At 33.0% G+C, this 26,826-nt stretch overlaps 1 protein-coding gene across 6 annotated transcripts in view; it reads right to left on the bottom strand.

Annotated features, from left to right (window-relative positions):
* Positions 1-26,826, bottom strand: part of LOC100804439 (protein PIN-LIKES 3) — a 52,472-nt gene that overhangs the window by 20,481 nt on the left and 5,165 nt on the right. For 5 of the 6 annotated variants that reach the window (XR_003264998.2, XR_003264997.2, XM_006599200.4 and 2 more), the window contains exons 3-8: positions 17,266-17,345; positions 17,052-17,176; positions 5,861-5,982; positions 5,230-5,460; positions 4,459-4,551; positions 2,767-2,867 (exon numbers count right to left, since the gene is read on the bottom strand). Coding sequence is in view for 4 of the 6 variants with exons in the window: in XM_006599200.4 (XP_006599263.1) it covers positions 2,767-2,867; positions 4,459-4,551; positions 5,230-5,460; positions 5,861-5,982; positions 17,052-17,176; positions 17,266-17,345 (752 nt within the window). In the remaining 2 variants the exon portion in view is untranslated. The remainder of the gene's footprint in view (positions 1-2,766; positions 2,868-4,458; positions 4,552-5,229; positions 5,461-5,860; positions 5,983-17,051; positions 17,177-17,265; positions 17,346-26,826) is intronic. The other variant, XM_006599201.3, reaches the window with a different exon arrangement.

Here is a 26,826-nt window from a genome sequence, read left to right as displayed (position 1 = left end):
TATTGCTATTTTTTAAAAATTTTGAATAGATAATGGATATATTTGTCATGAAGAGGAAGTTATCATCAAATGAGCCACAATCTTCATCAAAACCTCATGAATCAAGTCTTCAACAACAAAAATTAAATTTAGTTTATAAGACTTACCATTAGATCTAGGAAAGTGAAATATAATTTCAGCATATCATCCTAATGATTGAGATAAGATATGAAGAACATATTTACAAAGAGGACCATGCCAACCTACTCAACATAATTTTATTCAAAGAAAAATTGGAAATTCTTTAAGAAGATTTTGTCCCTCTTGGTTTTATGAATTTGGTAACTCATTAGAGTATAGCATAGAAAAAGATGTTGCATTTGCTTATGTTGTTATCTTTTTAGGCTCAATTTTGGGAAACAATTAGGTGGTGATTCATTTGTGACAAATGGATTCACAAATTAGAATAAGGAAGACAAACTCACATCTCATGTTAGAGGTCCTAATAGTGCATATGACATTGGTTTGAAGAAGTGCCAAGATTTGATGAATCAAAATCACCATATTGAAGTTGCAATATCTAAGCAATTTGAACAAGTTTGTGACTTATATTCAAGACGTTTAACAACATGAATTCATTGTGTTCGCTTTCTATTGAAGCAAGAATTAGCTTTTTGTGGTCATTATGAATCAATCCATTCTACTAATCAAGGTAATCCTTGATCTTATTAAATTTATTTATGAACACAATGAGTCAAAAAATCATGTTGTCTTGGAAAATGCTCTTGAAAACCATCAATTGATTGCTCCAATAATCCAAAAGAATATTGTTAATGTTGTTGCATTGGAAACAACTAATGCTATTATTACTAATCTTGGAAATGAGCTTTTTGCTACTATTGTTGATGAAGCTCGTGACATGAAATAAGGAGCAAATGTCTATTGTTTTGCTTTATGTTAACAAAAGTGAAAGTATTGAGTGCTTTCCTGGTAGTGTTCATGTTAAAGATACTACTTCTTTGTCCTTGAAAATGAAAATTGATGAATTAATTTGCATACATGGACTTAGTATATCAAGAATCCGTGGACAAGGTTACGATGGTGCTAGCAACATGTAAGGAGAATTTTCTAGTCTCAAAAGTTTAATTTTAAAAGAGAACCCATTTGCATTTTATGTACGTTGTTTTGCCCATCAATTACAACTTACATTGGTTGTTACTGCCAAAAATCACATTCACGTTGCATCTCCTTTTAATTTAGTATCCACTTTATTGAATGTTGTTGGGGGATCTTGCAAATGACATGACATGCTTCGTGAAAAACAAATTTTAGAAAGGCATTGAAAAAAGAAAAATTTCTAGTGGACAAGATTTGAATCAAGAAACTAGTCTCAAACGAGCTGTTGATACTCCTCAGGGTTTCATTATGCAACTTTGATCAATTTTATAGTGATGCATTTTGCTATAATTAATGTTTTCGAAATTATAAAAGATGATGGATCAAATGCAAATCAAAGAGCTGAAGTCAATGGTCTTTAACATTTGTTAGAGGATTTTGACTTTGCATTCATATTGCATTTGATGAAAAATGTCTTGGGTATTTTAAATGAATTTTGACATGCATTGCCAAAGACAGACAAGAAATCATTAATGCTATGAATTTGGTTAATATCACAATGCAACGATTATAAACTATGAAGGATTACGGATGATAATCTTTATTGTAGGAAGTAATTTTGTTTTGCAATACACGTCATTAACATTCCTAATATGGAAGATATGTCTTTTCCTAAGAGGAGATCACGACGTGCAAGTAAAGCTCAAGATATCACAATAGAGCATTACTATCATGTTGAATTATTTTATGTTGTGGACATATAGTTTAGGAACTTAATGACCATTTCAGTGAGACAAAAAATCGGTTGCTTCTTTGTATGGCTTGTTTGAATCCAGCCAATTTGTTCTATACTTTTGATAAGGCAAGACTGATTGAATTCCCATGGTTTTATCCATATTATTTTTCTTCAATTGATCTAATGATGCTTGCTAATTAATTCAAGACTTACATCATTAACTTGTGTAGCAATGTTGATGAATTTGCATCTTTGAAAGGAATCAATCATCTTTCAAAGAAGTTGGTTGAAACTGGAAGGCATATAGCTTATTGTCTTTTGAAATTAGCAATAATTTTGCTCGTCGCCACTACAACAATAGATAGAGCCTTTTCTATCTAGTTTCATTTCTAAACATGTTGTCGCTCCTTCATCAGTCATGTCGCTCGCAACAAGTTTAAGCATAAGCTCAATGTCAACATCGACACCATCAACCATGTGTACAGTGGTAAGACCACCCCACAACTTCCCAAAATAACCCTAAACATTGTGACATTGATAGATGTCCAACATTAAGGAACAAATCTCATGGTTGCTCAATGGTGGCAACCTTACCTGATGGTGGATGGTTTGGAAAGGTGCTAAGTAGAACATCTTAACACTCACCATTCCATCACCTTAGTAACTAATGAAAAAAGTTGACATTCTATGTAATGGTTATTTATAAGACCTTCAATGGTAATTGAGATTTTAATATATGGCTGGTTATACATGTACATATTTATCATAATTTCAATTATTAATATTTTAATTAATTGATATAATTGCATTTTATCTTTAAGATGCACCCTTTCACTTTTTGGAGGAGCTAAATCCAAACAATATAATAAGTCTTTAAGTGTTTATATATGCAAAAAGAAAAATCCAAGTCATCCAAAGATATGAGAAACACTTACCCCACTAAAGAAGCAGAACTGATAATAACACGAAAGGGAGCACTATCACCAACCACGAGCTTTTTAATTGGAGAAATCGCTCCGATGGCAAATCCAATAATCTAAAGAAAACAAGTGAAAGAGAAGAGTTAAGGACTCATTCACAAACTACAAAAGTAAGAATTTAGGATCAATTATATTATTATTGACATATTTTAGTATTAGCACCAAAAGACTAATAGAAAACTTAGATAACCATCATCCAATTTCAAGGAAAGCAAGAAAAGATGGACAATAAGCATTCAACAAAACATACTAGTTTGATTGAGAGTAAAAGAACTCTTCCCAAATACAATCATACTAATAAACTTGTTTTTTCCCCTTTATTCTCCTACATCTGATCATACCCTTGGGGTTTAGAGGACCTTGAAAAACACTTCCTCAATGAAGTAAGACACTAAATTTGTGGAAAAAGGAGAATTATAAAAAAATTAGAAGCCCTTAAATAAGTGCCAAAGGTTAGTTCATAATGAAGAGACAACATGTCAATTATTTTTGCAAACTTTTTATGCATGAAAACTCTGTCTAACAAGGTTCACCCCCACAATGAGAATATCCATCACATATCCCACATAAAAGGAACAAAAAAATTAAAAGCTATTTACTAAATATATTATGCAATGTTGCATACTTGGATAACTTCCCATTTAGATTTAAGTCAACAACTAAATTAGATTAAAAAAAATTACCTAGAATTTGTAGTAGTATTGAATCCACTGTAGCTCAATAAACATTGGAAAACCTAATTTAATGTGGAGTTATTGCACTATGCACCTTGTTAAAATTACTTCAACATTGTCCTCTTTTCTTTAGGGCCTAAACAAATCTCTTCTAACCTATACTTTCTTTCCTTTGATTAACTTTGTCCAACATTTGTTGTTTTGATCATAGCCCAGTTTCTCCTTGTAAATCATTTTTATTTTCCCCAAAAGTCCAAAAAAATAAGGTTAAATTATAAATTTAGTCCTTATATTCAATACTTTTTTTTTAGTCCCTTCATGGAAAAACTATATTCTGATTTCTAGGTGAAAAAAAATGCTCAATTTAGAAATTAGCGTATGCCATTATTAGAATTATAATGTTGTTAGAATATTTTTCTTATGGGAACTAGAAAGAAAAAAAATATGTCAAGTGATCTAAAATGAAGAATTTTTTTATTTAAGGAGAAAAATGAAGTGTAAAATTCTTTTCCGTAGGGATTAAAACAAAAAAAAATGTATCAAGTATAAAGATCAAATCTAGTATCACTATAACTTTGGCAAACAGCCATGATCAATTTGTAAAATTCTTTTTATGCATGGACTAAAATATAAAGTTTTCATACAAGGAATAAAACAAAAAAATAATATCAAATGAAAGGGAACAAATTTTTAATTTAGCAGTAAAATAATTTCCATGGATTCAATTAAAGCATTACTTAAAATATTGGGAATATATAAATCATCCAAGGGCAACTAAACCTAGGGATGCTAAATTTGTGCATTGTGAGTTGTGATATGCATCCCTAATTTACATTCACTCATTACATAACAAGATTCATTAGAAGTTTACCCAAAAACAAAATTCAAATTAACTTTACTTCATTTAGTCATCTTTTGTTTATGACAATAGCATTCACTGAAAGTTCATGTCACAATGAAAATGAATGTTTACCACTGCAATTGTTGATGGTGTAAACACTGTCTCCACTTTGACATATCCCATGCATTTTGTAATTGAACTTGTAATGTTATCCAAGATTGGTGTCTACAAAAGAAAATGGAAAACGGTATTCAATAATCTTTCTTTTTATTTAATAAAATAAATTGAGCCTAGGTTAACAGAATTATAAAAGAATTGGATCAAGAAGTTATTATACATTGTATTAAAGTTGACCAAATGTTTTAATGTTTAATGCTTAACACTTCCACAATGGCAACTTCTTAAAATCAGTGTGTGGAGAATGCATAATCACATAAAGCTAAAAATGAAACCAAAAATATTGGATAATCCCACAAAACTTCGAATAGAAACAAAAAGTAATTGATTGTGATCCCTTTAATTATGAGATCTTGTGAATCTAGTAATGTTTTGAGATTTGAATCCCTCTAGGCTTCCATTCTAGTAGGATATAAGTACCAGAGTTTAAAAACCATAATAATGGCCTTGCTTAAAATTTTCAGTTGCATTTTAATTTAGATAAAGAAATATTTAGGAACCAATAACAAGCACCGAGCCTTCTATGCTTCAAGTTCACTTTATGAAAGAAAAAAGTCAATATAACTATTAGATAAAATTGTCATTTTAAGAGTGTATCATTATTTTTAGGATTAAATGAGCAGTTTTCATTTCAAACATGAAAGCATATCATAAGAGAAAACTTTGTTTAAGTAAAAATAAATCAATAGAAATACTGGATGTTTAAAGTTATATAGAAGTTGTGACCTTTCTCCCATTGTTGTCATATGGTAACTCATGATCCGGTTGAATGGAAAGGTCGTCAATGCTCACAGAGTCCGTTGAAGTTAGCAATGATTCTGTGATATTTGGGGGAAATCTTTCTAGGGTTCCAGCAGAACATATTACACTATCACTATTAATCTCTTTTTTAGTGCTCTTATCCGTACTTGTATCCATGACGATAAACAGATACGTCCATATAAAAACTGTACCCACCTGAAATATTAAAAGGCACATAAAATTATGGCTTCAAAGAATATGAAAGTGGCAAATTCAATACAAGTACATTGTATAGCAAAGTTGGAATAGATACTCAAGACATTGCACTATTTTGGGGCAGATATAAGTAACACTAGTTTTAACTATGGAACATACCAAAATGTGTCCCATTAATTTTTATTACCTCTTTGATATTGATAGTAGTTACTTTATACATAAAACACATTGTGGAATTTATTCAAACTCACGAACATATTGAAAAAGACGGGTGATAAAGGCATAGCATGTCATTTGGTATATTGTGAAAACACCTTCAACAAGCATGTTAGCTTTGTGCTTAATTAAAAGCTATAATTTAACATAAATATATATTGAAATAAAGCAAACAAAGTCATACTCCTGTAGAAAATGCCGCATAAGCTTGTCCATAAGTTGAGCATGTGGATGAATCTCCAAATATACTACTGCTTTGTTCACAAACTGCTGGGACAATGATAAGAAGCATATTCCCCAAATTCCCTGTGCACAAGAATCCCCATGCACAACCACCCGTACATATAACAAAATGAAGGCAAAGGTGTTAAAGTAAATTATGCAACTTCAAACAATTGAATGTTTGCTAAATGATTATGAGAAATAATCATTTTTTAAGTTCCTTCAAAATCAAGAAAAAAATACAAAATTTAATTAGAATCTACCAAGAGTGTTAAGTACTATCATCCATTCACATATTGTTATATGTAATAAGTTTATAGACTTATATAATATTTATCTTAAAAGTCATACCTAAAATTACTTTTGATGAGTTAACTATATATAAAAACTTTATAATAATATACATGAGAATTACACTATAGAATAAATTAGTTATTTCACTAAAATAAACTAAAGAGAAAAGAATCAACTTTATCCTGAAACTAGTATTCTCTCTTTCAAGTGGTTCCTCGGGTTAAATAAACTACTTAAGTAGTCCTAAAAGTATCAAAATCATGTTAAGTAGTCTTTCAAATATTAAAAAAATCTTTCAAACCAATCCTTGAACTTTACTAATATTTAAATTGACGGACTAAAGACATGAATTATTAGTACTTTAGAGATTACTTGAATAATTTTATTATGTTAGGAACTATTTAGAAAAGAGTGTCATACTCACAAAATTGGTTGATTTATTCTAAGCTAAATGAAATGCATACTTAAATAGTTAATTTGGTCCTCAATAGTGTGAGGCATCGTCACTTTATTCCCTAAATGTAATAAAATAAAAAAAAAAGTCTCTTGAAGTGCAATTCATCTCTCATTTTAGTCCAAAATTCAAAAAATCATGTGACTTAAGTGATAATGTTAACATACTTCTAAACACTAAAGTCATAATAAGTAATTAATTAAATTTAGGGACTAAAGTGATTGGATAGGGACTTATTTTAAATGTTTTTCACTTTTGGGGACTAATGTGACAACATTATACACTTTCAAGGACTAAAATGATGGTTTACTCAATTGCAAAACTAGATTCCACTTTCACTTATGTTTCAAGTTTGTAGAGAGAGAGAGAGAAAGCAAGAGGCATATAGGTAAACTATAATTGGGTATTCTACAATGTGTAGCTACCCTCATATTTATATTACTAGGTTAAGTATATACAAGCACTTAGGCCAAGCCCAAATACATACTAAAACCATTTTATTATAAATGACTCTAACATAAATGTCTCTAACACTCACCCTCAAGATGGAGCATAAATTTTAATCATGCACAACTTGTAACAAATAAAATAACTACAAACCCTATTCAAATCTTTTGTTAACACATATGCTAAATGGTTGGTTGTCTTGACGTAGCATATAGATATAAGATTTGTTATACCTTCTCTAAGATGAAATGACAATCTACTTCAATATATTTCATTCATGAAAGATCGAATGTGATGTGATATGTATGGAAGCTTGATTGTCACACCACAATTTCATAGGACAGGTATTAGAAAATCCTAACTCCTCCAAAATCTATCTCACCAATATCAACTTACAATTTGTATAAGCCATAGTCTTGTATTCTGCCTTTGCACTAAATCTTGCCACCACTCTCTCCTTCTTACTTTTCCAAGAGATCAAATTATCTCCAAAAAATGTGTAGTAGCCTCTTAGTAGATTAATAGTCCATAGGAGAGCCATCCCAATCTGCATCAAAGAAAGCCTCCGTTTGCATATGCATATCATCTTATTACACAATCCACTTTATCAATGCTTTCTTCAAGTACTTAACAATGCATATATGTGCTTCCCAATTAATGAGTGTTAGTTGGAGAATACATGAATTGACTAAAAACACTTAGTAGAAAGTCAATATATGGCTTGTGACAATGCGATCATTTGGGGTTCTCCACCAGACATTTATATCTTTATGGATTAGAGAATAGAACTTCATATGTTATCAACTTGACACTTGGCTCCATAAGAGTCTCACTTGTTTTATGGGAAGACTTCCATCAAACCAACCTCATTCAACAAGTTCAGAACATACTACTTTTGTGATATGAAGATCTTCTTCGAATACATAACTTCAATATCCAAGAAGTACTTTAAGGCCCCTAAGTCTTTAGTTTGGAACCGAGTTTGAAGAAAACTCTACAAGTTGCCAATGCTTTTGTTATCACTTTTTGTAATTACAATATCATCAACATACACCACAAGTAAAATGTTTCCAAGGTTAGTATTTTGATAATACATTGGATGATCACTTTAAGCCTACTTCGGTTTAAATACAAGGTCCTTACCCTTGAATCTCCCAAACCAATAGGTGATTACTTCAAGTCGTATAACAACTTTTTTAAGTGGAACAACTTGCTAAACTCCCCTTGATCCATAACAAACCCAAGTGATCGCTCCATATACTCCTCTTGTAAGTCACCATAAAAGCAAGCATTTCATATCTAATTGAAACAAAGGCCAATAGTGTGTAGCAACAAAAGAGAGATAAGAATACGAGCAAAGGTAATCTTAGCAATAAATGGAAAAGTATTAGTATAATCAACTCCATAAGTTTGAGCATGCCTCTTGTCAATGAGGCAAGACTTTAAACAAGCCATAAACCCGTCAAGATTCATCTTGATAATATAAACCCATTAGCACCAATAGTTTGCTTCCTTAAAAGGAAGGAAATTAAATTCCAAGTGTAATTTTTCTCAAAAGAGATTGGCCTTTAAACAAGCCACAAATCAATCAAGATTCATCTTGATATTATAAATCCATTTACAACCAATAACTCGCTTCCCTATAAGGAAATCAAATTCCAAGTTTCATTCTTCTCAAGAGTCATCATTTCCTCCTCCATTGTTTGTCTTGAACCACAATGACTAAGAGAATCTGAAAGAGATTTAGGAACAAAAATAGAATATATAGGCCAACAATAAAGGACTTAGAGGTAGATGAAAAATGAGGAAAAGACATATGTTGATGCAATACTACCTCGCAAGGACATTGGATAGAAGACTCCAAGAAGATTGGGCCAGAGATGTAAGAGAAGACCATAGGGTACTCATGAGCCTTAGGATAGATTTAGGGCCCATGAGCTAAGTATGAGCCCGCTTAACTTTGTACATATTAGATTAATGTTTCATTATTTTTGTACCTTGTATTTAGGACTCCATAATTTAGTTAAGGTACCCTAGAAATGTAGGATTTTTCAGCCCTTGTATTTTATGGCACCTAGACTAGTTTTTGTATTAGGGGTAGTTTTGTAATTTCACATGCATTAAGTGAATATTTGATGTGTGTGGTTGGAAATAAAATTAATTGAATTGGGAGAAGCCCAATCCAATTAAATTTTAGAGGGGGAGGTGAGCATTTGTTTGCTACATCCCATTGCCACATCATATAATCACACTTTGTGTATGTCCTTCATGCTTTACATGCCTCATGATACCTAATCACACTTAGTGGAGAAACTTGGACTTGATCTTGGATTAGTGGGCTGAACCATAGCTAAAATTCACTAATCATAATTAGTGAAATTTTGTCTCCAAAATTTGGCTCCACAAATTCAATTTCAAATTCAAATGAAATTTGAATAGAAATTCAAATTTCCCTATAATTTTGTGTGACACTTAGGCTACAAATAGAGGCCATGTGTGTTCATTTTTTTCAACTTTAATCATTTGAGAATTAAACTTCAAATTTCAAACTTCTTTAGAGGCACTAAATTTCATGTTCTTCTCTTCCTCTCCCTTCATTCATGTTCTTCTACCTTCAAGCTTTTATCCACGGTTTCCTATGGTGGTTAGCTTCTTCTAGACTCATCTTCTACTTGAAGTGGCATCTCCATTCATCTTTCTCCTTCTCCATTCTGCTGCAATCAGACCTCAAGAAGCAAAGAAATCCATTGATAAAGAAGATCCAAGGCCTACAAGCTCCATAAGAGCTACACCATGTGGTATCAAGAGCATCTTCATCTAGATGATGTTCTTTTGTTTCCTCTATCTTCTTGTTCGGCGAATTCTCCTTAATTCCTTGTTCTTCATCTTATTCTCCATGTATATCCTCCATTGTATTATATTTTGTTGTTGTTAGAGTAAATTCAAAAAAATAAACCGATTAAATCTTAGATCTACACTTGTTCTTGCATTTCTATGGTTCAAATTTTGTAGATCTACTCTTGAATCATATTTTTGTGTTGATTTTAGGTTCTATCATTTTTTATTCATAATATTCTTATGTTGAACCTTAGATCTAAATTTTCTTCCAAAATATTGATAAGAAAAAAAAACACAAAAATCTAAGTGTAAATCACTTAATCCATGTTGTCTTAGGGTCATGTTTATTCATAGTAATTGTCACATTATGTTCTAAATTTGTGTTGAATTTTTATTTTGTTGATTGAATTCTAGATACATTTGTTCGTGTATTCTTGTCATTCTTAGTCTATCTTTTGAATTTTGAGTCTAATTCATGCATGTTATGTAGTTCATAACATGTTCTAAATCAATTCCTAGTAGTCTTGTTGTTGAACTCTTTTTTTTTTCTAAGTTTTCTATATGATGGCTATGATGAAGTTGAGTTGTGGTGCGGAGTTGTGGCTGGATTTGTGAATCAAATAAGTCTTAAGCTGTCTTGAATTTTTTTATTCAAGATAATTGAGCATAAGCAAACACAAATTGTAATTATCCAAGCCTTAAGCAACATAAACACTACTCTTGATTTCTGGGTTGAAATCACTGGTGCTGGCAGCTTGAACTTATGAACTTGTATAAATTACTAGGAATTGGTCACTACGAATTTAGAGCTGAAAAGTTTACTGAATTTTCTAGACATCTGGACCAAAATAATAATAAAAAAAAAAAAACCAACCGATTTGAATTAAAGGAAATAATAAGAAAAATCACACAAGTTGGCAGAAAAATCAGTGTCTAGGAAAAAAAGTGAAAGGGAAGTGTGCTTGTTGTTTTGGCTCGAAATTTGTTCTATAATTGGTAGCTATTTTATACCAATCTTAGTTCTGAAATATCAATTTAAAATTAGTGTGAAAAAAATTTCCAAAACTAGAGGTTTCTTGAGTCTTTTTTTTATAGTTTTTTTTACTGTACTCTAGAGTCATTCAAAGTTTCCTCTTTGAGTCCTAGCTTGCTTTTATGTGTTTTTCATTGCTTTAATTTTTGAATAATTCATGAAAATTTGTCTTGTTAAAACTCTATTGGTTTAGCTTTCATTTCATTTTTTTTGGTCTTTGGTTATTGCTTGTCTCTTTGTTTCCTTGTTTGTGAGTTGCCGTATAGGGAATTGGAAAGGAGGATTAGTGTTATCCATTGAAGAATTTGAGTCAAGAAGCAATGGGAAAACCACCTTAAAAGCTATTGGACTAAGAAGCACTGCAAATTGACTGAATCGCCAAAGAGAGAACAACCACCAAAATTGAGGACCTTTTTTGTAATTTTGTAATTGACAATTTACTTACTTTCATTGCTTTCAAATTTTGTAACAAAAAGGCCTTTCATTGGAAGTAAGTTGGGAGCCTTCAATAGGTCACCCTACTTCCATTTGTGTGTAACAATTTTAGGCAATTTGTCCCTTAGGATTGTGAGTATTTTTTTGGGAACCTTAAATGTGTTCATCCAAACACTCTTAGGACTCACCTACTTTAATTTCTTGCTTATTTTCATAGTTTATTTTCTTTACTAGCCACACCTAGTTTACCTTGTTATTGCATAGTACTTTCTTCTTTCTTATCACGCTTATCTTGAGTTCTTTTGGAACCTTAGCTTTTACCTTTTTTACAAACGCCCAAAAAGAAAGAACCACAACTTAGGAACGAACATGAGTCATCATTCATCTAGTGTCAATGGTGAGGGTACTAGTCATAAGGACCCTCTATCTAGAATCTTAGATGAGTTGAGTTCCCTTAAGTTATGGAAAGAAAAACTAGAAAGAAAAGAAAAGGGAAAAGAGAGGATAAGAATAAATCAAGATGAAAGGGAACAAATAAGAAAAGAAGAAAGAAGGAAAATACAAAAAGAGTTAAGAAAAGAAAAGCATGCCTCCTATAGTAGTCATATCTCTTGCAAGAGCCTAAGTGAAGAACTTCGTGACTATTATGAAGGAAGGCATATGCCACATCTTAGACCTCACTCCCATAGGAGAGAAAAGGAAAGAAAGTCTCAAGAGGCTAACATTAACCTCCCATACTTCCATGGGAAGGACAATGTAGAGGCTAACTTAGATTGGGAAATAAGGGTAGAGCAATAACTTAAAAGAAAGTCTACTTCAAAATCTTATGGCTCTCACTCTTATCCAAAGAAAGACCAAGGTCAAGGCATCTTAGGGGTGACACCTTCTAAGCCCAAAGATGATAAGGGGAAGACAATAGAAAAGCAACCCCTTAAGGCTAGTATGCAAGAGAAGACTAGCTCCATGAGGTGCTTTAAATGTCTTGGAAGAGGACACATTATTTCTTAATGTCCCACCAAGAAAACCATGATTATGAGGGGCCAAGACATTTATAGTATCCAAGATGAGGCTACTACTTCACCTTCCTCTAGTGAAAGTGAAGAAGAAAAAGGGGAAGAATCTAGTGAAGAGATCTATCCCCAAGAAGAAGGACAACCTTTAATGGTTAAGGAGGAGTGTAAAGAGGTAAGTGTCTCCTCCAAGAGGTTAGCTAAGAAGGAAAGGCATTTTGAAATAAAGACAAATATTAAATAAATTTCTCCTCTTAGACAACCTCCATATTTTCTCCTTTGTAAAAAGACACTTGTTAGCATTGCCACACCTCTTAGGCTTAAGTTTATTCCTCAAGTAAAGGAGTTGTTGGATGAGGGTTTGGTTTGCAAGAGCTTAAGTCCTTGTACTTTGTTGGTGCCCAAAATAAGTATTATTAGGCACCAAATCCCTAAAATAGGTGGTATGATGAATGTTTTGAGTGGTGCAACACTCTTTTGTAAAATCACTTATGCACCCAATATCTTCATGATTTGTGTACATAGGGACTCATTAGGTAGGTTTGTTCTTATTTTTAGTTTCAATACAAACTTAGGTACTCATATGAGACACCTTAGGTTTGTCATACTTTTTGGTAGGAATAATCAACATGAAAATACAGAAAAAGGTATGTTTTATTTCATTACTTTTCTTAATTTTTTAAATAGTGATCAAGGGGTTCCCATGAACCCTGAGAGAATAAAGATCATTCCTGAGTGGCCCACTCCACCAAGTATAAGAAAAATTTGGGGCTTCCATCACTTAACAAACTTTTACAAAAAGTTTGTCCCGTATTTTTCTATAGTTGTAGCACCACTCATTGAGTTGGTGAGGAACCATGTTCCTTCAGGGGAAGATGCACAAGAAATGGGTTTTCAGACCTTACCTTACTTCAACATACTAAGCACCACTAATACATATGTTTTTGTTCTTTTTACATGTGTTGAGTAAAAAGTCCAGAGTTTCAAGAACCTCGGGATTTGAGGTCAAATCCTTTTCAAGGGGGAGGGAATGATGCAATCCTACCTCGCAAGGACATTGGATAGAAGACTCTTGGAAGATTGGGATAGAGATGCAAGAGAAGGCCTTAGGGCTCTCATGAGCCTTAGGGTAGATTTCGGGCCCATGGGCTAAGTATTAGCCCACTTATCTTTGTACATATTACATTAAGGTTTCATTATTTTTGGGCCTTGTATTTAGGGTTCCATTATAAAGGTAAGGTACCCTAGAAATGTAGGATTTTTCAGCCCTTGTATTTTAGGGCACCTAGACTAGTTTTTGTATTAGGGGTAGTTTTGTAATTTCACATGCATTAAGTGAATATTTGATGTGTGTGGTTGGAAATAAATTTAATTGAATTGGGAGAAGCCCAATCCAATTAGATTTTAGAAGGGGAGGTGAGAATTTGCTTGCTACACCTCATTGCCACATCATATAGTCACACTTTGTGCATGTCCTTCATGTTTTACATTCCTCATGACACCTAAGCACACTTATTGGAGAATCTTGGACTTGGTCTTGGATTAGTGGGCTGAACCATAGCTAAATTTCACTAATCATAATTAGTGAAATTTTGGCTCCAAAATTTGGCTCCACAAATTCAATTTCAAATTCAAGTGAAATTTGAATAGAAATTCAAATTTCCCTACAATTTTGTGTGACACTTAGGCTATAAATAGAGGGCATGTGTGTGCATTTTTCAACTTTGATCATTTGAGAATTAAACTTCAAAGTTCAGACTTCTTTAGAGGCACTAAATTTTGTATTCTTTCCTTCCTCTCCCTTCATTCATCATCTTCTACCTTCAAGCTCTTGTCCATGGCTTCCTATGGTGGTGAGCTTCTTCTAGACTTATCTTCTACTTGAAGTGGCATCTCCATTCATCTTTCTCATTCTCCATTCCACAGCAATCAGACCTCAAGAAGCAAAGGAATCCATTGATGAAGAAGATCCAAGGCCTACAAGCTCCACATGGAGCTACATCTTGATCCAAGACCTCAAAATTCGTAGTGACCAAATCCCAGTAATTTATACAACTTCATATGTTTAAGTTGTCAGCACCAGCGATTTCCACCTAGAAATCAAAAGTAGTGTTTATCTTGAATAGTTACAATTTGTGTTTGTTTATGCTCAATTATCTTGAATAACACAATTCAAGAGAGCTTAAGACTTATTTGATTCACAACTCCGCACCACAACTCAACTTCATCATAGCCATCATATAAGAAACTTAGAAAACAAAAAAAAGAGTTCAACAACAAGACTACTTCTCGAAATTGATTTAGAACATGTTATGAACTAAATAACATGCATGAATTAGACTCAAAATTCAAAAGATAGGCTAAGAATGACCAAAATACATGAACAAATGTATCTAGAATTCAATCAACAAAATAAAAATTCAACACAAGCTTAGAACATAATGTGACAATTACTATGACTAAGCATGACTCTAAGACAATATGGATTAAGTGATTTACACTTAGATTTTTGTGTTTTTTTTCTAATCAATATTTTGGAAGAAAATTTAGATCTAAGTTTCAGCACAATAATATTATGAATGAAAAATGATAGAACCTAAAATCAACACAAAAACATGATTCAAGAGTAGATCTACAAATTTTGAACCATAGAAATGCAAGAACAAGTGTAGATCTAAGATTTAATCGGTTTATTTTTTTTAATCTACTCTAAAAAGCACCAAACCATAAGACAATGGAGGATATACATGGATAATAAGATGAAGAACAATGAATTAAAGAGAATTCACCTAACAAAAAGATAGAGGAAACATAAAAACATCACCTAGATGAAGATGCTCTTGATACCACATGATGTAGCTCCTATGGAGCTTGTAGGCCTTCCATCTTCTTTATCAATGGATTATTTTACTTCTTGAGGTCTGATTGTAGCGGAATGGAGAAGGAGAAAGATGAATGAACATGCCCCTTCAAGTAGAAGATGAGTCTAGAAGAAGCTCACCACCATAGGAAGCCATGGATAAGAGCTTGGAGGTAGAAGAAGATGAATGAAGGGAGAGGAAGAGAAGAGCATGAAATTTAGTGCCCCTAAAGAAGTCTGGACTTTGAAGTTTAATTATCAAATTATCAAAGTTGAAAAAATGCACACACATGACCTCTATTTATAGCCTAAGTGTCACACAAAATTGGAGGGAAATTTGAATTTCTATTCAAATTCCACTTGAATATGAAATTGAATTTTTGGAGCCAAATTTTGGAGCAAAAATTTCACTAATTATGATTAGTGAATTTTAGCTATAGTTTAGCCCACTAATCCAAGATCAAGTCCAAGATTCTCCACTATGTGTGCTTAGGTGTCATGAGGCATGTAAAACATGAAGGACATGCACAAAGTGTGACTATATGATGTGGCAATGAGGTGTAGCAAGCAAATGCTCACCTCCCCCTCTAAAATTTAATTGGATTCAAAAGAGGAATGTGTAACCAAAGAAAAGACATTGGTAATATTATCCACCTATCAACTAGATAAGATTTGATATCCAACCACCTCAAACTCCAAATCAAGACCAAAAAGCTAACTCATGAATATAAACTTCTTTTGTTGGTTCACCATATCCTCTATAGATTTTCAAATGAGGAAAGAAGTCCATCAAATTTTATAGACTTCTTTTGTTGTGTCACCGAATCCCAAAAAATATTATTTTTATTTTCCACGATTCACACCGTGTTTTAGCCACCCAAAATAATCTTTCACCCCTAACTATTATGGTCAGCCTTCTATATGATTGTTGGTATTTTTTTATAGCTACGACTAAACCCTACTTAATTCTATGATACCATGTAAAAAGAGATAGAGAGAGAAACTAAATAAACAATAATTAGATACTATATTATATGTAAATACCCTCAACTAGATAAGATTTGAGATCCAACCACCTCAAACTTCAAATCAAGACCAAAAAGCTAACTCATTGATATAAACTTCTTTTGTTGGTTCACCATATCCTCTATAGATTTTCAAGTGAGGAAAGAAGTCCATCAAATTTTATAGACTTCTTTTGTTGTGTCACCAAATCCCAAAAAATATGATTTTTATTTTCCATGATTCACACCATGTTTTAGCCACCCAAAAAAATATTTCACCCCTAACAATTATGGCCAGCCTTCTATATGATTGTCGGTATTTTTTTTATAGCTACGACTAAACCCTACTTAATTCTATGATACCATGTAAAAAGAGATAGAGAGAGAAACTAAATAAACAATAATTAGATACTATATTATATGTAAATGCCCTCATATTTATATTACTAAATTAAGTATATAAAAGTATTTAGAATAAACTCAAATACATACTAAAATTATTTTATTCTAAACCACTCAAACAAAGTCCAACCCAAACTACAACTCTTTTTTCTCTCCTTATCTTTCTCCCAACTGCAATTAAGAGAGACCTCATTAGTGAAACCAAAAACCACACTAAGACACAATAACCAATATATGACAATAAAAATAATGCAACAAAACCAATGATAGTCCATTTCAAATAATCACAGATACAACAAGGAAATAATGTGACAATGAAATAATAATAATAATAATGTGAAAAAAAACTATTTAGTCAAATTTGAAAGGTACCAACCAGCAGTGCAGCAACCATTGACAAGACCCCGGAGGTGTTTGGGGGTTTTGGCGATTTTATTAAGCATCCAACCGAGAATGGAGCCAACCACTAACGTTAAAAATATATTCACCAACAAAAACCACCTGAAGATAACATAACATTGATAATTAACACACACACATATGATATAATAAGAAACAAAAGATGAAAGGGTGATTCAAGAATCATTCACATTTCAACCAATCGATTGAACGTGATTGTCTCGGCCAAATCAGCAACAAGGAGCGCCGGAGTGAAGATGTAAAACACAAGCTGTTCAACCAAGCATGTGCATTAGGAATTAAAGCACTTAAATGTTTGTCAATGTACATGTGAATTGTAATAATAAAGTCAAAGGAAATTATTAGGTGTGGGCACATGTTGGATCCTCACAACAATCTACATGTTGGAGGGGAAAGTAAAGAAAAACAATCTATGTTATTATTGATACAATATTTTCTTTATATTTTTATTGTATTATTAATTGAGAAAAAACAATACGCACTAATAACATGTGATTTTAAATTGCAGTTGTAGTCATAGTTGTGATGAGTAAAAAACCCTTTATGTTGTAGGAAATTGCTAGAAAGTGTGACCCTAATTACAATTGTGGTGTGGTTAGTCAAAAAATCTTTACATTGTTGTCACAAATGTGGATATGGCCGCAATTGCACTTGTAAACCGTCATTTAAAACCATGATTCAAAGTATAAAACAATTTTACACTCTCTTCAAAGTCATATAAATGATTATTTGTAATTAAATGACAGTGTAACTGTTTCACACGTAATTGTATTAATTACCTCTCATATTTTTTTCTTTTCTTTTTTGTTTATTGTAAAATTTGTTAAGCAAATAATTGGATAAATATCATTTCTCCATTCTAAGATATATTAAAAAAAATTTCTTCGTTCATCTTATATCTTCTTTCTCATGCATTTATTTTTATATCTCATATGTTAATATATGTGTGTGTGTGTGTGTGTGTTTATTCATAAAAAATTGAATATTTATTAATTTTATATTTTATAGATATAAAATATAAAATCTTCTTCATTATGTTATATTTCTAATTATATCATGACCCCTTGAATTAAAATTATAATTCCACTCTTGATTAGAATAACATAGAACCATTTGAGGTCAATTTTTTTTTATAAGTGTGAGGTCATGATTAAGAGAACCATTTATGGTTAAAAATTAAATCTTTCTTTTGTAAGCATTCAATTTTCATCCTTTGGTACTTGGAAAATATTTTTTTCATACCCCAATACTATATATGAACCTTCAAAATTGAAAGATACTAACACATAAATGGTTTTTCTTCAACACTTTTCTTTGTAGCCTCTCTCCATCACATGAATCTCTTTTTAATTCCTCGTTGTCTCTCTATCATCTACTCTTTTTTTCATTTCTTTCTTTAATACTTATGTTTTTTGCTACAAAGGCAATAAAATATGAGAGGGTCCAATTTATGCCACAGTGCAACAAATTGTCAATATTCAAGCAACTCAATGTTTAAAATACATGGACTCTAGCCAAAGGTTTCAGTGATAACACGTAGACAAATCAAGGTCCAACAACCCCTAAAATTAGTTCATGGATTAAGCCGTATTCTAGTTTTGTGAATTGCAATGTTGATGTTGCGTTTTCAACTCATGATCAAAGCAACAGTCCAGGAGTATGTATCAAGGATGAAAATGGTTCGTTTGCTATGGAAATTTCAGCTTAGACCATATGTCAAGATAGGTTTAAATATGTTTTTAGTCTGTCAAATTTTGGTCATTTTTTAAGTCCTTCAAATTTAAAGTTGGGTTTTTTAGATAGTGAAATTCACATAATGCTCTTTTTAGTCCCTCTGCACAGTATAAACCAAATGGAGAATAAGATATTCACAACTTTTGACAACTTTTGACCACCAAAAATTAATTTTTATTTTGAATTTTAAAGAACGATTTTTGGCTGTTTAAAACTTCCAAAATCAAGTCAATTGTTTTTTTTTTTTTTTTTGCAAGGCAAAAGATGTATATGTATATACAATAGTAAAAAATTGTCACCAAGAGTGATCAACCATATGATTCAGTGCAAGAATGATCTCATTACTATAATACAAAGCTACGAATCCCTGCCCCTATATGTCAAAAAATGTAAGTCCACCCAACATTAAAAAGCATCTATAGAAGAGCATATAACAACAAATTAGAAAATTCTAAATTCTTACGACACAAAACATCCCCACATTAATGTCTTCATTCTCATCACTAAAGTCGAATTTCATCCGGCTAAATTACCCAAGCAGCTCAAAGGATCAACATGAGCAACAATGTGAACAACATATAGGCCAAAGCTTGAAGCTCAAGGAAAATCTTGAAGATGTTTTGAATTTTACATTCCTAACTCCCTTGAGTGGCATTTGTATTTGTTGTTATCTTGTATGTTGCATTTTAGTACATATGATATTTGTATTGCATTATTCATCATCATGGTTAGTGTGAAGAAAAGTTTCTAAGTTAGAAAAGTTTCTTCAAGAGGAAAAAACTCTTTGTTTTAATCGATTACAAGTCTATCATAATCGATTCCAACAAGATGTCTGAAGCATGAAGAATTGAGTCTCGTATTGATTTAATCGATTAATGATATCTCATGATCGATTACACTGTTGTTTGAGACTGACTAATTTATTCAGGAGTCTCTGCTTTAATTGATTACCAAATGGTTTAATCAATTACTTCTCTCTCGCTTAGTTGTTCAGAAGTGAACAAGAACACTTTAATCGATTACTTTGAGTATTTAATCGATTACATTTTTCTTGAGTTATTTCCAGATGCTAGTAAGAACACTTTAATCAATTAAAAAGATAATCTAATTGATTACTTTATTGAATTAATTGACTACTTTGTAGATTTAATCGATTACAGTAGGTTATAATTTTTTTTCTATAAATAACCATCTTGTGCTCCCATGCATATACATCAAGAGAATACTTAATATCTCAAAAATAACCCATAAGCCTCTGAATGAGCTAGAGATCTTGAGTTGTCATTAGTGAAAAGAAAATAGCTTTATACTTACAACATCTTAATCGTTTGATTATGAAAACTTTTTTCTTAGAAGTGAGTTGTGTCTCTTGAGTTGAAGAATAATACCTCCTCAGTCCAGCAAGGTTATTTACAGAAAAGATTGATCAAGTTGTATATCTCTTTACTCATTTTTGTGTGTATGGTTTTACATGCCTTTTGGTTATGAATCACTTAGGGCATGCTAGAATAAGGTTTTCTAGTTTGGGTTAAGAGTAGGGTCTTTTTAGGCTTCTATTCACAAAGGACCCTAGTGTTGAGTGCCTTAGTCTCATTTTCCAGGATGGGAATTATAGATTGATTGTGATTGCTTGTAAGGATTCTTGATGCATAGTGAAAATCTAATTATGGTTTTGGATTAGATAACTAAATTAGCTTCTCTAGTAATAGAGAGAGAACCAGCATAAAAAGACTGTGTCTTTCTTCTCTTGATCTCATCTTTTTCTCTCATTCAAATATTAATCAAGTTTTTCAAAAAGATTCAAGATTTATAGTTGTGAAAGAAAGGATATTAATGAAGGATCTTGTTTAAGGGTGGATTGATTAAGTATTGGTTACGTTCGATTCATATATGTTTTTGTGATACGATCTATACAAATTTTTTTTTTGTAACTGTTTTTAAAAGGTACGTTTTGTTTTGAAAAACAATTCACCCCCCCCCCCCCCCTCTCTTGGTTTATTGAGTTCCATCATCTTTTTTCACAACATACCACACTTATAGTGAGAAATCAAAACCTTTGACATTTGATTACACTATTTTGCATTGTTAAACAAAATTGCATTTCTTTGCTTCCAAAGTGACCACACCACAACAACCCACAATGCTCTCCCCACCACATTTGTGCTTCATATATTTTGCCAAATATGCATCTTGTAATTTGTTGGCAGAGGTCCTATTTTCTCTTCCCATGGATAACAATGTCTCCACCCTCATATGCAAATTGGCATTCAAAAAAGTGGTAAGAAGCGGCTTCCACTTTACAAGGGCAGAAAACATAGTTTTCATCAAAACCTAGAGGTATAATTTGTCATTTTTGCATATTTTCTTTCGTTTGAAGACGATTATGTTCAAGCTAATAGACCAAGCCTTTACACTTAGATGGAATAGATAATTTCCACATCATCTTATAGAAAGAGGCATCCTCTAAGATGACAGGGTTGAGCAATTCATCATATACCTATTTGACTATAAATACTTTCCCAAAATTTGATCTCCATTCCCATCCGTCTTGAGCTCCAAGTTGAGGTCCTTGTCTACCAATAGTAGCCCACATTTTTTGTACAAGTTATTGCTCCCAAATGAACCAAGGGAACCTCTAAGACAAATTCCATGTCCATGTTCCATCAAACCATCGACCAACATCTTTAATCTTAAAAAACTTGTGTACATAATTTAAATAAAACCCGTTGAATTTTTAACATAAAGGTTGATCTCCTACCCAATTAAATTCCTAACAAGTTTAAAGAGAACAAACATCTTTAATCTTGAAAAACTTGTGTACACCTTCAATCTCACATATTTGAACGAGATCATTCCACCATTGAAACCCTTTTTTGTTCAAAGAACCTTCAACAAGTTTATCTAACTCCTTTAACCCATATTTTTTACCAACACCTCTCTCCAAAGAATTCCCTTTTTAAATAAAAAGTCTCCGCAAACAATTCCTTGTCAATGCTTTGTTAAAAGTTTATAGGTTTTTACACCCAAACCATCTCCCTTTTTAGGTTGACACACTACCTCCCATTTAATCTAAGGAATCTTATTTTCGTCCCCCTTAACACCCCCCCCCCCCCAAAAAAAACGTTTCTTTGAATTCTATTTAGGATAATAATGACATTTCTAATAGATCTAAAGAAGGGAAGAAAGTATAATGCTAGAGAGGATAATAGTGATTTCACAAAAAGGATAGGTGGTGTCTCCTTCATAAGGTCAACTTCCTCTTCATCTTTTGAATAACTGTTTGTCATGTGCAAATCTTCCTAGTATCCACCCCAATAGGTATCCCCAGATACACAAAGGTAATATTCATGGAAGTACAATTTAAAATCCTTGCATATCTCATTATACTATTGTTTTCCACATGAAGGCCCACAAGATTGCTTTTGAAAAAAAATCACCTTTAGTCATGAAGCCAACTCAAAGCACCTAAGAATTGCTTTCGAGGTGATACAATCACCAGTAGAGTAGAGTCCTTCAAAAAAAGATAGTATCATTAACATATTGACGAAGTGATACCTTTAAATTGCCACTCCTAATACTAACACCAAATAGGAGCCTTTTTGCTTCTGCTTCCCTCACCAAACATCGCAAACCCTTTGCCACAACCAAAAATAGAAAGGTTCTAATAGAACCCCTTGTCTAAGTCCTCTGTGTATAGAAAATTCCTCTATAGGACTACCATTAACAAGGATGGATGAAGAAGAAGATTTCAAGCAACACCAAATGCAATCGATCCACTTACTACAAAAGTTCATCCAGTAAAGACATCTTTTTATGCACCACCTCATTAGCATGCTCCATCCCAAATGTTTCTACCACCCAAAAAAAATTGTTTGTCTAGGATTCACAATTTTACCCATCACTCTCTTGATCCTTGTTGCCAAAAGGTTGGCAATGATTTTGTATAGATTTCCAATAAGATAAATGGGTCAAAATTCCCCCAAGCCAAGAAGATCTACCTTTTTAGGAATAAGAGCAAGGAAAGAAGCATTTAATCCTTTAGGCAACTTACCATTGGCATGAAATTCATGAATATCCTTAATGATGTCAACTTTAATGACCTCCCAACAAGACTTGATGAAATTAAATTTGTAACCATCTGGGGCGGGACTTTTACTTCCATTACAACCCCAAACCACCTTCCTAATCTCAAACTCGGAGAAAGAATCAATAAGCAAGAAATTGTCTTCCTCATTGATTTCCTTAAAGTTCACCTCCATCAAGCTTTACTTGCATAATCTCATTATCCTTGAATTTCACTTGAAAGTACTCCTTAATTAATTGTTTAATTTTTTTTTGGGCTCCTCACACGACTCCCCATCCACTTTTGAGCCCCTAATGTTGTTGCTCCTTTTCCTCCAATTAACAATGCCATGGAATAATTTTGTATTCACATCTCCCTCTTTAATCCATTTAAATCTAGACCTTTGGCATAAGATTGACTCTTGTATTTTTGCAATCCTCCAAAACTCTTTTATTTTCTCTTCTCTTTCCAAAGCCACTTCATAGGTGAGTTCGTCCACTTCTTCTTTCAAGTCTAGGTGATTGATGTTCTCCTCCAAAACCTCTAAGCTTGCTTGATGACCAACCACCCAACTTGCTCACACTCCACAACTTCACTTCTTTCTTTAGAAATTTGAGCTTTTCTTTGAAAATGAAAGCTCCCCATCCTTGGACCCCAAATGAATCATATACCTTCTTTACAAATTCTACAAGCCATAGTTCATGAATACAAAAGTTGAAAATTTGAAAGGTTTTGGCCCCTAACTTACACATTTATGACTAAGAACAATGGGACAATGATCCGAAATGGATCTATGGAGAACATATTGGGTAACATTAGGCCAAAGATGTAAACAACCCAAGGACACCAAAAATCTATCATTTTACTCATAGCATTCCCACTTACTCTCACCTGTGTAAATCTTCTCCAAACAAGTGGTGAATCAATCAATTCCATCCTATTTAGTGCCTTTAAAAGATACAATGATCTAATTTGTAGTGTCACATATTTTACTAGCTTCCTCAAAGTCAATTTTGAACCATAATGCCTTTTGCTTCTCTAGGTTATTCTTCTTTCTACATAATTCCAACATTGACTTCATGGCTCTCTTAGTCTTCTCATTTCTTCACTAGTGCAAGAGCTTACCAATAATTATCATCTACATATGTTTCAATAGGTTCAACATTCCCCTTTTTTTCCTGATAGTGTTTCATTGAAATTACTCCAGTTCTATAGTTTTAACTTTTTTTGCACCTACAATTGTTTTTCGATTTACCCATACATTTATTTTTGCTTCCCTACCTCCTTACAAGCCATATCACTCCCTTTGTCTAGGTTGTCTAAGTCTAATGATGATGTCTCATGAAGCAATTGATCACCTTTAGAGTCTAGTATCCCAAAATTGCTACCACATACATCTCTCTGTATAGGCACTAGTCCAACCTTTGAAGGCCTAATTTCTTTAAAGAATATCACACTTGTCACTACTTTGATGGTTGCGTTCTTTTACTAGCCCATTAAATTTATAGGTCCAAATTTTGACAGGCCCAAGTGTGGCGTACTTGTTTCCTTATAACTACTTTTCACCTCCTTTTTCTTTCCTTTGTTGCATTCCCCCACACAGTCATCTTGCCTTGTTGCCTCCTCCCCCACCAGATCCCCTTTTTAACCCATACATTTTGCCTCTTTCCTTGTCAAATTGTCTACATCACTTTACTTATTGATCACGTTCTCCTTTTACTTTGTCCTTTGTGCATCTTGTGTTTTCCATGGACATTCCCTAAAATCCCTTGATGAGAGGAATCCATAGTATGTTTGTCCTTTTGTGTCAAAGCCCAACTTTTTTTTTGAATTATCCCTCCTTGACCAATCTCTATCAACATTAATTGACTTTTTGTGTACATGGCCTTCATCTTCCCCACCAATTCCAACCATTGGCCCAATACCACTAACACCATGGTCGATCAGTCGTCCACTGACACCTCTTCAATCGCGACCCCACCCCTCATCATCTCATTGCCATCTTCATCAAACCTTTCTGACATCTTAGATCCCACCACTTTCCTTCAACTGACACATCATTAGAGATACCTAGGTTCCTTTTATAGCAACATTGTCATTCATCCCATGGTTTCATTTCATCCACCATCTAAAAGCTTTCACCTACTTTGAATTTATAACAATGTTATTATTGTAATGTTGTGTATCTTAGATGACCACATCTCATCTTTATTTATAATGGAGAAATCAGAATCAATGTTGATTACATATTAATCAATTACCGATTATTATGCAATTACATACCAATCATAATCATAAGTTTCTATGTAATAATAAATACAAGATAATGTAAAGATAAATATAATCTAACACTCTCCCTCAAGCTCGAGCATATATGCCATATGAATCGAGCTTTTTACAAATGTTGTCAGCCAGATAAAAACTAAAGATGATTTGTTATAGACCCATCACACGTCGTGTGCGTGAACTTCACACGCTAAGACCCTGTGTGGGTCACATGTGGTGGTGTTTTGAGTTGGTTGTGCATGTTGATGGTGTGGTAATCTTCAACGGTGGCAATAAATACTATTCACCTATGAAAAAAGAAAAAAGATCCACCATGATGCCTAGAGGAAAATGGAGAAAAGATCAATGTGACGCTAGTTAAGGATGCGATGTGCATTGTGTGTGTGAATTTCACGCACTATGGGGTTGCATGAGATGGTGCTTTGAGTTGGTTGTGCACATGGATAACATGAAAGTCTTAGGTGATAGGCGATAATGGTCAAAGGTGAGCTCCAATGAAAAGATGTCGGGAAGTCTACCAAAAAGGGAAAAGTAGACACACAATACTTTTCACTACAAAAAAGGAAAGAACTAGTAGAAGCTATGATAAATGGAAATTGAAACACGATTAAAACAAAATGCAGAAAATAAGCTATGGCAAAATCAAATAGTTCCAAAATGGCCTGAAATTGACTAGGCTTTGTGTGCCTCAGTTCAAGAAACCTGTCACTAGAAAGAAAGGCATGAAATATGGCTGGATGCGCCAGAACAGTTGGGTGCCCAAATGTTGTTTGGCGCGCAAATGAAGGGCACATGAGAGAGCATTGAGTTCCAATGAGGTCTCTATCACTACCATCGTGTAGATCAATAGACAACAATGTTGGTGATGGAGTCACCAAACAAAAAGGTCGCTGAAGATCCAACAACAAACAATTATAGTTGCCAAAAAATAAGTTGGGAAGAGGGGCAATAAGCAAAGCATTCCATTGGTAATAGGTCATCGAAAAAGGGGAAAAAGTATAAATGTCCACCAGAATGTAGGTCATCGAAAGTAGGATGACAAGCAGAGAGGTCCACCGGGGATAGTAGGTCCCCGGTGGAGAATGGTTTTCGTTATTCCTTTGTTAAGAATAACCCGGGGTCTGATACCATATAACAATGATATTACTATAATGTTGTGTGTCTTAAATGACCACATCTCATCTTTATTTATAATGGAGAAATCAGAATCAATATTGATTACATATCAATCAACTACTGATTATTAGGTAATTACATATCAATAGAATCACAAGTTTCTATGTAATAATAAATACAAGATAATGTAAAGATAAATTTAATCTAACAGAATTTTTGAAACACAACTATTGGTGTTAATTTTGCAGTTCTAGTCAGTACGCTAGCGTAGTTGAGATTTTCCATGTTCAGAGATGGCCATAAAAGTCCTAACTTTCCCCACCACATTTTAAAGTCCCTCTTCATTCCAGTAATTCAAGGGAATATTGATGAGTATTATCCAAACTAACATGCTTGTTGCCACCAAATTCAGTTCCCATTGTGAGAACGAATCAAACCATTGATCCAACTAGTCCTTGTTTTCATTAATGATCTCCTTTAAGTTGTCCTTCTCTTCCCTTGAAAGTAAGACCACATTATCTCCCATGGATTT

The sequence above is a fragment of the Glycine max genome, chromosome 16, assembly GCF_000004515.6.
Source record: "Glycine max cultivar Williams 82 chromosome 16, Glycine_max_v4.0, whole genome shotgun sequence".
Classification (NCBI taxonomy): domain Eukaryota; kingdom Viridiplantae; phylum Streptophyta; class Magnoliopsida; order Fabales; family Fabaceae; genus Glycine; species Glycine max.
The sequence above is the reverse complement of the archived record's forward strand: the minus strand, read 5'-3'. Positions and strand labels throughout refer to the sequence as shown.